At 65.6% G+C, this 10,390-nt stretch overlaps 1 protein-coding gene across 1 annotated transcript in view; it reads right to left on the bottom strand.

The window, feature by feature from the left end:
* The window catches only part of ARHGEF10L (Rho guanine nucleotide exchange factor (GEF) 10-like), a 77,485-nt gene that overhangs the window by 16,939 nt on the left and 50,156 nt on the right, over window positions 1-10,390 (bottom strand). Inside the window, exons 20-22 of the mRNA XM_012722088.1 lie at window positions 9,711-9,943; window positions 8,257-8,411; window positions 2,591-2,739 (exon numbers count right to left, since the gene is read on the bottom strand). Coding sequence (XP_012577542.1) covers window positions 2,591-2,739; window positions 8,257-8,411; window positions 9,711-9,943 — 537 coding nt within the window. The remainder of the gene's footprint in view (window positions 1-2,590; window positions 2,740-8,256; window positions 8,412-9,710; window positions 9,944-10,390) is intronic.

Raw genomic sequence — 10,390 nt, 5'->3', positions numbered from 1 at the left:
GGTTGCACACTGCAGAAGGCCCGGCTGCTGGCTGGGAGCAGAGGGCTCCCCACGGCTCAGACCCCCAAGGGGGCCCCCAAGGCTGGGAGAGGACTGGCCACGTGGCTGTTCATAGGCGGTGCCCACTAGCCTCACCTGTGGAGACAGCAGGCGAGCAGCTTCACGCTCGAGGGGACGTAGGGGCCCAGCCTCCAGGCCCGGCTAGGGGTGGTGGCGGGGGTGCGCGAGCCGGCCAGGGTGGTCATTAGCAGCAGCCAGACGGAGGCGCGTCAGACCCCAGCACGAAGGCGTGCCGGTCTCCGCCGTTCCCAGCAGCGCCCGAGCTCAGCCTTATTAAATATGCATGACGATCACCTCGTTACCGCGCCGAAGGGCTGTGTGTGCTGAAGGCCAGCTGCCCGCACCCCACAAACTTTGCAACCTCCCCGCCTGCACGGGCGCGTGATCCCCGGGCCTGCCTCGGAGCCCCTCGGGGCCCCCACGGCCTCGACGCTCCCCCCACCCACATCTCCGGCCGCCCTCCGCGGTGTGCAGAGCAGGCGATACGCTTCTAAAGAGCAGCTGGGCCAGAGCGAATCTTAAATCATCGTGGCCTGGCGCTGGCGCCTGGGGCTGCGTGGCCCCAGGGACCACGGGCCCAGCCGAGCTGCGAGGCCTGAGCTGGCTGCGCTGCCGGCAGTGAGGGGGGAAATCGGGGAGCGCTGGGCCCTACACCCCTTCGTCCATCTGTTTCACGCACCCGGGGCGGCTGTCAGCGGGAGGGAGCCCCCCGCTAGCGGGCCAGAGGGTCAGACCCGCTCCGTGGTCGCACGTCCACACCACGGCTGCTGTGCAAGGGCCTCACCGGGCAGACGGGGACGTGGCGACGCCCACTGTGTGCCAGGTACCACGGAACTGCCCTTCTCCATAAGTCCTTGGGCCCTCGCAAGAACCCCAACAGCTCCATGATCACCCCACTTTACAGGTAAAGCAACTGAGGCCCAGGAGGTTCAGAAGCTCGTCCTCAGCGCACAGCTCAGCAGGGGTGCAGCAAGCAGCAAGCCCCACCTCCGAGTGAGTGGGGTGCCCAGAGGACCCCCGGGGGATGTCCAGGTCAGGGGTAGGGCAGCTGCTGCTGATGACCCCTCGCAACTGCCCTCCTCCAGAAAGTGTCCAGGCTGCAGGGAGGCGCCACACGGGCGGCCGTCACCACCTCTGCTCCCAGGCCCTGCGCCCACACTCCCCACAGGCCTGCGGCCTCCGGGTCCTGCAGCTCCTTGGCAGATTCTCCCCGCTGAGCCTCGCAGTGCCCACCTGCCTCACAGCCCCCTGCTGCCTCCTCCTCTGGCCAACAGCTCCCACGGAGGGCCGGGGACCCCCGTCCCCCCGTCCCGTCCTCTCCAGGCTCCTTCATGACTCCCATATGGAGAACAGAGACTGTCTCTCCTGCACAAACAGGGTGACCTCCGGGAGCAGACCAGGAGGCCCCCAGTGACAGGGTGGGCCCCCCCCCCCGGGTCTGGAGGTCCTCTCAAGGGCAGGGCGGGGACCTGCCCCTTCCCACCACCACCCTCACTGGGGCCCCTATCCAGCCGCTGTGAGCACCTCTTCACCAGGCCCCCCTCCTGGGTGCAGACAGCCGGTGAGGGGGGTCATCCGAAAGTGGGGGACCTCTGGACCTGGGGCCAGGATAAAGAGGTGGGGGGAGGGGCTAGCCAGACAGGCACTGCCTGCCACACTGTGGAACCCAGGTGGGCCTGGACTCCAAAGGGCCAGGGCGAACTGCCCTGCCAGAGGCTGAGGGGAGGGACCCTTGGAAGAAAGACCCAAGGAAGCCCCACGAGAGAAACGGGGGCAGTAAAGAGAGCGGCTCAGGGGTCCCCCTCCTGCTCAGGAGAAAGAACCAAGAATTTAGGACCCGCCTTCCTCCTCCCTCCCACTCACCTGCCCAGCTCAACAGCATGGTGTTGGGGGACATGGATAGGGACCACACACAAGGAGGGGCTCCCCCTGCCACCTAAGAGCCAGCTCGAGCACCTCCACCCTCCGGCGCTGGGAGAGCAGGCCACTGACAGCGGGCAACTGGCGGTGAGCGGAGGCTGCCCAGGCCTGCTCTGGCTGCGGGCTCGCCGGGCTCTGGCCTGGGACAGCTCACCCCGCTGGCCTCCAGCCAGCCAAAATGCCCTCGGGCAGCCACGGGGCAGCACACGCTGGCCCCTGGGGCACGCCCAGGCTGGGAAGTGAGGGTCGGTGTCAGACGTGGGCCCCCAGGGCTCACCCGGCCAGAGGCAGTACCAGCAGCCCCACCCCAACCCCCTTGCTCCGCCTCACTGGCTGCCCCAGAAGCCAGCACCCCGGGGACCAGAACGAGGACAAGACCCGGCCTCACCTCCAAGGCACACACACACCTGGGGTCCCCGCGTGCTGGGAGCCTCAGCCTCAGGGCAGCGGGGGGCAGGCCAGGTAGAGGCCAGGCCCGGCACGGAACTTGGGCCCCCTCCGTATCCCCACAAACTCTGATGGGTCCCAAGACACAGCCAGGAGCTAAGCACTGTCTAGTGGAACTCGAGCGTGTCACAGGGCCCACGAGATGCCCGGGACAGGGCAGTACCTGAGTCTGCAGGCTGGTGGCATCCAGGACGGTGACCCGGGCCCCACAGCTGGCCCATACAGCATCCTCCAGGCTCAGCAGGGTGCGAATGGGCCCAGGCCCCACCGTCAGGCACATTGGGGCGCTCTCCAGGTCCCAGGGGACGCCTCCTGGAGGGAGAGGAAGGGAGCGCTCAGAGGGGAGGGGGCAAATGGGTCGGGGCCCAGGGCTCCCTAACCCCTGAACCACACCCTCAGTGCAGTCCTGGCCCAGCACCCCAGGCTCCCAGCCCATCGCTGCCCCTCCAGCTGCAGGATGATGGCTGTCCCCATCTGCCTCCATGCCCTTCCCCTTCTCTCTGTTCCTCCATCCCACGCACATTTAGTAAGCACCTTCTGCATGCCAGGCTGAGTGCTATGTGCTGGAAGGACAGAAACGAACCAAATACAGCCTGTTCAGGGAACCCTGCTGGCCCGAGAGGCCAAGGGGAGAATCAGCAGGCACCATACAAGGTGCCAAGCACAGATGACCAGATTGTACAGGGGGCCACGAGAACTGCTGAGATGAAAACAAATCAACTCGGAACAGGGGAAATCCAGGGAGGCTTCCCAGAGGAGGCGGCATCCTCACTCAACCCTGCCTGGTGGGACATTTCCTGGACCACGTCAAGTGACTTGGCTCTGCTCCTGGTCCTGCCAGCAACTCACTGCGGATGTTGAGCGGACATCGCCCTCTTTTCAAGGCCTCAGTTTCCCCATCTGTAAAGTGGGGAGTCGCAGTGCAAACCACAGTGCCTTAGAGCTTCTTGACGCTGGCTTTCCAGGGCTGACCGCTGCCTCCTCTCGGAACTTCCTGCCTCTTCCAGGTGCTCCCACCTCCCCAAGCTCTCTGAAGACCTTCCTCCTCCAGAGAGGCGACTGCTCCCAGGTGTGGAAGGAGGAGGTCCCGAGGGGCCAGCAGCCCCTAGCCAGCACCTCTGAGGGCGGAGCAGGACGAAGGACCCGGCCTGGCACTGAAGAGGCCCACCTGCCACCCCGAGGTGCTTCGGACATCGCTTAGTCTCTGAAATCACGCCCGAGGCCACACAGCGCCCCGTGGCTGTGCCAGGGTGGCTGAGAAGGGAGCTCCAGCAGGAAGCTGCCCACGGCCACCGGGGGACCAGGCAGCAGCCAGGGTCCGGGAGCAGGAGGAGCCCGCCCCTCCACCGGGCCCTGGATGAGTCCCCAGAAGCCCACCACAGACCCCCTGGGAGCCCGCTGCGGAGCAGGGGGCCCCCAGCGTCCACTGCGGAAGCGGCCGCAGGGGTGGGGCGAGTCCTCGGAGGGGTCCTTGCGAAGGGCCGCGCTCCCCGCCCCCCAGCCCTCCTCCAGGCTGCCCCTCTGCCCGCCCGTGAGGCAGGCTCTCCTCTCCACCCTGTCCTACTTACAGCTGGCAGGCTCCCAGCTCAGCCGAGCGCTGAGGAAGCAGGAGGACACCCCAGCCCGCTGGGAGCCAGCTCTTCCCGACCGTGAGCGAGAGGGGAGGGGCAGACGGCTCACCCCAGCTCGGCCCCAGGCCCCAGGCAGGCGTGTGGGCAGGCACCTCGGCTCTGGGCCTCCCGCTCCCGGCCTGTCCCGGTCTGTAAAGCGAGCCCGGAGTGGCAGGCACGGATGAGCCGCTGGCTCACTCACGCAGCGCCTGCCCGGGAGGGGTGCTCCTGCCCCCCGAATGGGCATGCCAAGCACTCCATACACGAGTTCTTCCCCGGACCCTGGCAGGCCCACCTGGAAGATTCTGTCCTACACCTGAGAAAACTGAGACGGAGACTCGCACAGCGGGAAAGGACTCCTGCTTGCTAGCCAGCGCTGCCTGGTGTGACCAGCCCACACCGCGGCCCGCGTGGACTCTGCCCGGCCAACGCAACACCGGGGACCACAGAGCTGGCAACTGCGGGGTGACAGGCCGTGCCCCTTCCCCAACCCCGGCCACTCTCTCTGCTTCCAAGTTTCACAAGGGCTCTGAGGCCACGCGGGGTGAGTGACCAAGACGGGGCCAGGCCTCTGCAGGGACGCTGACTCCGCCAGAACGCCAGAACGCGAAAATGCAAGGCTTTGCGCGCCCCCCAGTGGCCAGAGATATATGTGCTAGAAGCCAGAAGCTGGGGATCCTGCCACTGTGGATAAGGGGTCTGTGACCCCAGAGAGGCCACTAGAAATGCTGTGACCACACCCTGGAAGCAGTAAAGTGACCCGTGGCAGTGATGGCCACTGGAGACCTGCACCCGCTGTCCTGCACTTTCCAGACCCAGCCAGCCCTGGGTCTGGGGTCTGACACCCCCAGGCAGCATGTGGGGACTGACCCCTCCTCTGCTCGTTGGGCATCTCCAGAAACCCTCTAAGTCCTGGCTCCAGGACTGAATGACACAGATAAATATTGTGCCAAAAAGGACACTGGGGCCCTCCCTGGTGGCGCAGCGGGTTGATGCGCTGTAAAAGAAGCTTAAGCCGCTTCCGCACGAGTTCGATCCCCGCCTGCCCCAGAGGAGATCCACATGGCGCAGCAGACCTCTCCTGGCCCGCCCGCTGCTCCCCTCAGCAGTGTACTTTGTCAGCTGGCCTGTTCTGCTCCCCACTCTGTCTCTGGTGAGGCCTCTCGCCACCCCTGAGCCTCTGGCCTGTACCCGAGTCTGTATGCACAAATAAATAAATCTTTATTAAAAAAAAAAGGACACTGGACAGGCATCCCCATTCTAGAGTCCATGGCGGGGGGGGCGGGGGGCTCTGTACAAGAGGCTTCCTTGTGCTGGGACTCAGTTGTCCAAAGGCACCATGAGGGACATAACTGACCTCTCGGGGTCTTCCCAGCCTTCACGAGCCACAATTGTAAGGTTTTAAGTGAGCAAGGGCAGCCCTCACACACACCCTACTTGGGGACCCATCCCTCCAGCCCCCCTGCCCCCCAAGGGTCCTGGGTACGCACACTGGCGCTCTCATACAGCCCCGGCACACGAGTCCGAGTCCAGCACCAGCTCTCAGCCAGGTGACGGGAGAGGAAGCTCTGCCTCAGCAAAGGCGCCTTCCAGAGGCTGGAGCTGGGGGAGGTGGGAGCGCCGAGGAGAAGGCAGGAAGTTCCGAGAGGAGGCAGCGGTCAGCCCTGGAAAGCCAGCGTCAAGAAGCTCTAAGGCACTGTGGTTTGCACTGCGACTCCCCACTTTACAGATGGGGAAACTGAGGACTTGAAAAGAGGAGCAATGTGCTCAACGCCCGCAGTGAGTTGCTGGCAGGACCAGAAGCAGGGCCCAGCCTGAGGGCAGAAGACCCAAATGGGCCCCCCAGGGTCCGGCTAGAGCAGGGGCCTGAACCGCCAGGCCAAGCTCTCTGACTGCAATGTGGCCAGAGGTCGCGGGCACATCTCCAGGCTCCCCGGGTACTGGTGTGGCAGGTGCCCCGGGCCGCACACCCATTCCAAGGGGGCTGCCTTCTCTCCCATTTTACCAGCGAGAAAACTGAGGCTCAGAGAGAAGCAACAGCTGCCCCCCTGCAGCTGAGCCTCAACCCCAGACAGCTTGAGCCCCCACCCAAGCCTCACCCATTCGTCACCCGCCTCCTGGGATGACCTGGCCCTCGTCCCAGCATCCCAGCGTCTAACCAGGGGCCACCCCACTCCCCAGCCAGGATGCTCAGTCCCGTGCCTGTGTGGCCCCGGGAAGCGCCTGCCCACACTCAGGGCCGGGCGGCTGGGCGGCCGGGTGGCTGTGGGGCCGGGCGGTGGCCTCCTGGCTCAGCTCCGGGTCCCAAGACCCCCCGCTCAGTGCCTTGTACTCTGTGGGCTTCTCATTAATGAACGAGTGAGTGAATGGAGAATGCAAAGTGAGTGTGAGTGAGTCAGGGAGTCGGTGAATGAACGGGAGGGGGCCAACGAGCGCAGAGGCAGAGGCCCCTGGGAGCAGTGACCGTGTGGCCACACCGCACTTGGCCTCAGTTTCCCTGTCTGCCGCGCATTGGTCCCGGGCTCCCCAGCGCAGTATGGCCTGATGGCCTTGGACTCCTCGTCGCGGACAGGCGGCTCCAGGCCCCGGGTCCTCGAGGCCTCGGGCAAGTCGCCACCCTGGCCTCGGCCCCTTTTAATGTTTCTGGCCCTGCCCTTCTGCGTTGAGACAAAGCATGGGCGGGCCTCCTGCTGGGTCGGGGACTGACCGTGACCTCTGTGACCACAATGTCGCAAGGGCAGGGGCGACGCATGCACTGGCCACCTTACCTGTGGCACACAGCAGGTGTCTCATAAATACTCGCTGGGCAGAGGTTTGCCAGGCAGGCTGGTAAGCTGCCCGACCCCGTCCTCTCTCCCACGGGAGAAGAGACGCCGGGCTCCGGCCTGCTCACCCGGGGGGCCTGGGGAGACCCCTACCATCCACAAGATGGGGGACTGGGGCGCAGTAATCCTGACAAACTCCGGGATCCGCCGCAGGCTGAGGCTAGCATTTACACCCCAAGCCCCCATTATGGGTTGAACTGTGTCCCCCCAAAATCCACATGTTGAAGCCCTGAGACCCCGGAATGGCTGCGTGCAGGGAGGGTCCCAGCGGAGGTAGGTGGTGGCAGGCGGGCCCTGCACCAGCGCGACGGTGTCCTGGGGGGCAGGGGGCTTGGCACACAGCCACCACGTCAGTCAGGGCCACGGCGGCGCACTCAGGCCCGGCAGCCTGCAGACCAGGGTGGCCGGCGCCGCCCGCCCAGCGCCCCCCCACGGGCACGACCCGCACCAGGCTCCCACAGTCCGTCTCTGCCCTTAAGCCCCTGTGTGGGGACTTTGTGACGGCAGCTGCGGCAAAGGGACACGACAGCCCTCACCCCTCCCAGCCCGCGGCCAGAGCGGCGAGGGACCAGGGAAGGGGCCCAGGGCGGCCACCGGGGTGGGGGCAGGGCCCGGGTGGGGGCGGGAGAGGGGCGCCTTGGAGCCCCTCGTCCAACACGCACGCAGTTGATCCCAGATTCACATTCACACGCACACTCCGCCTGACGGTGCGAGGGATTTTTTTTCCCTCCCTCTTCCCCCTTTAATTAAAAACTATAAATGCCTTATCAAAAGCTAATTAAAAATACCAACACAGTGCCAAGTGGCAAAAAAAAAAAAAAAAAAGATAGCTCAGTACAAATATCCGTTTATAACCCCGCAACAGGCTGTGATGACACAGCACTTGGGAGGGCGGAGCAGGGGGCCCCCGCCGCGCTCCGGGGGAGCTGGGGAGGCGCCCGGCCCGGGTCACCACACCGACAGGCCCCGGGGGGACGGACGGCTCCCCGGCGCCTCCCTGAGGCTGAGCCTCAGGCCCCTGAAGAGAAGGCGACCGTCAGGGCTGCGTGAGAGGACACCGCGGGGGGTACGGGCCCGACCCCCCCCCTGGAGCGCAGGGGGCTCGGGACAGAACCGAGACCCCGAGTCCCCCTCCACCAGGCACTGGCTGTACACGACCCTCGGCTGTGCCTTCGCCGGGGAGCCCGTGGCGGGCCCGGAGCTGACTGCACGGTGGGTCCCCCCAGCTCCCACTGCTGCACGGCCCCCCGGGGATCAGGGTCTTGGGGTGGCCTGGCACCGAGCTCCTCCAAGTGGAGTCTGAGCTGGCTCTCGCCCGGTGTCCCGCGGCCACCCTGGCCCAGGGTCCAGCCCCCCGGCGCCCAGGGCTGCCTGCCGCCCCGCCCGCTGCTCACCGCTGCTCCGGGGGTAGGCGGCGAGGGTCCCGTCCTGCAGGCCGGCAAACAGGTGGAGGGGGCCGTGCCGCAGCGCGAGCACCGGCTGCAGGCCGGGGCTCCGGCAGGCCGCCAGGCACTGGGTGCCCGTGTCCACGCTGCTGTATACCAGGATGCTGCGGGGAGAGGCCGGCGTGACTCACGCAGCCCCCCTGGGCCCCGCCCGCCACACCCCCAGGGAGGGGCCCAGCGCTGCCGGGGTCAGGCCGGAGGGGGGCTCGTGGCGCCACAGTGGGGGTGCTGATAACCCCAGGCTGCGCAGCCTGAGTCTGCTCCCCCAAAATGGGGCAAAAACGCCTCCCTCACAACCCCAGCCCCTAAAAACTGGAGGGTGAGCCCTGAAAACACGACAGCCAGTGAGAAGGAGCGAGGCCGCTCACCGTGCACCCCACTTCTGTCAAACGTCTGGAGGAGACAGATCCAGAGGCAGAGAGCGTCTGGGGGCCCAGGGGTGGACCGGGGCGCGCAGGGGGCATGGGGCTCCTTTTAGGGACATGAGAATGTTCTAGAACAAGATAGCGGTGACACCTGCACACGGTGACGGGAGCGTCCCTGAATTACGCACTTGGAAGTGGACAAATGATTTTTAAAAAGTGACCTACTGTGTTGGCCAGTTCACAGCATATTGAGTGATTATGTCGTGCGCCTGAGACTAATATAAGCTATGTGTCAATGGTGTCTCGATTTTTGAAAGAGAGTGGAAAAGGGCAAAATGGTGAATGTCACTGAATATCTGTTTCATCTCATTAAAACCAGAACAGGTATTGACGGGGCCCCTCCTGGGCTCCACGCTTGCTCTGCGTGTGCCGGCTGTTTGCTCCTCCCTCAGGGTCTCCCGCGGGAATCAGGGGGGCACAGGAGCGGCTGTGGGCTCGCAGCAGCGCGCAGTAGGTGTCCAGGAAGTGCCCGGTCCCCCCTTCCCCTCGCCAGGCATGGGAGACAGACAGGGAGGACGCTGCGGACCTCAGTGCCCGCGGGCCCCACCGGCTTCCCTGGGGCTGACTCGCCTGCCCCAGGCACAGCCTGCAGGGGGCGCCCCTCTCCGCAGGCAGACCCACACGTGGAACGGGCGTGCCGGACCCCACCCACCCTGCCAAGGGTCGAGGCCACAGTGGTGGGCGCCGTCAGTGACCACTAAGTGACCTGACGGGAGCACAGGCGGCGGGAGGAGGGGGGGGGCAGCTTGAATCCCCACTGTGCAGATGAGAAACTGAGGCTCAGGGTTACATGGTAGACTGAGGACCCAAGAGAAGAACTGCCGGGTCCCCTCAGCACCAGCCGCGCTGGCCGCTCACTGCCCAGAGGGAGCTGCCCGGGAAGCTCCACGCCAGGCGCCCGGGACCCCACCTTCCGCCACCCACCTGCCTGCCCGCCCCACCGCCCAGGCTGTTCTCTGCCCCTCCCCGGGTCCTCACCTGCCGTCCTGGAGCCCCAGGCAGATGGTGGGGTGCACTGCAGCCGAGGGGTCGGCAGTAGGGCCGCTGTCCTCTCTGGCTCCGTCTCCACTCTCCCCCTCCTCTGGCTCTGGAATGTACTCCATGCACAGCACAGCGGCCGCCAGTGGGAAGGACTTGACCGTGCGGGGCGACGGCCGGTTCAGGGAGAAGATCTCCACCTGGCCCCCTGCGCCCTCCTGGCCGCCCCCGACCTGGGGCAGAAACCCAGAGCAGCTGTTAGGCAGAACCACAAGAGCAGAGTGGGGCTCAGCCGCTGCCCCCCGGTGACCTCGCCCGACCTCGCCTTCCACCGGGCTGTTGCTCACATGCCTTGCTGTCACTGAAGGTCACTCATCCCCAGCTGCCATGGCAACACGCTAAGCTCAGGGCCCAAAGGAAATCAGGGACGGAGCTAAGGTGGCCTAGAAACCCAGCCAGCGAGCCAGCCAAGGCTCCCTGTCTGCAGTGTGCGTGTCAACTAGCAAACAGTGAAAGCACACTCTGCCCCTTGCTTTAAAGAACGTCCTCTGTCCACACTGCTTCACTTCTGTGTCGACCATATGGCACTGAGTAAATCCTGGAGAGATGAATGGGTGTTTGGACACATGAATGGCTGGGTGGCTGGCTGGGTAGATGCATGGATGGGTGAATGGGCGGGT

The sequence above is a fragment of the Condylura cristata genome, unplaced genomic scaffold (genome assembly GCF_000260355.1).
Source record: "Condylura cristata isolate star-nosed mole 26May11 unplaced genomic scaffold, ConCri1.0 scaffold00008, whole genome shotgun sequence".
In the NCBI taxonomy this organism is placed as follows: Eukaryota; Metazoa; Chordata; class Mammalia; order Eulipotyphla; family Talpidae; genus Condylura; species Condylura cristata.
This window is presented reverse-complemented; position numbering and strand designations above follow the sequence as displayed.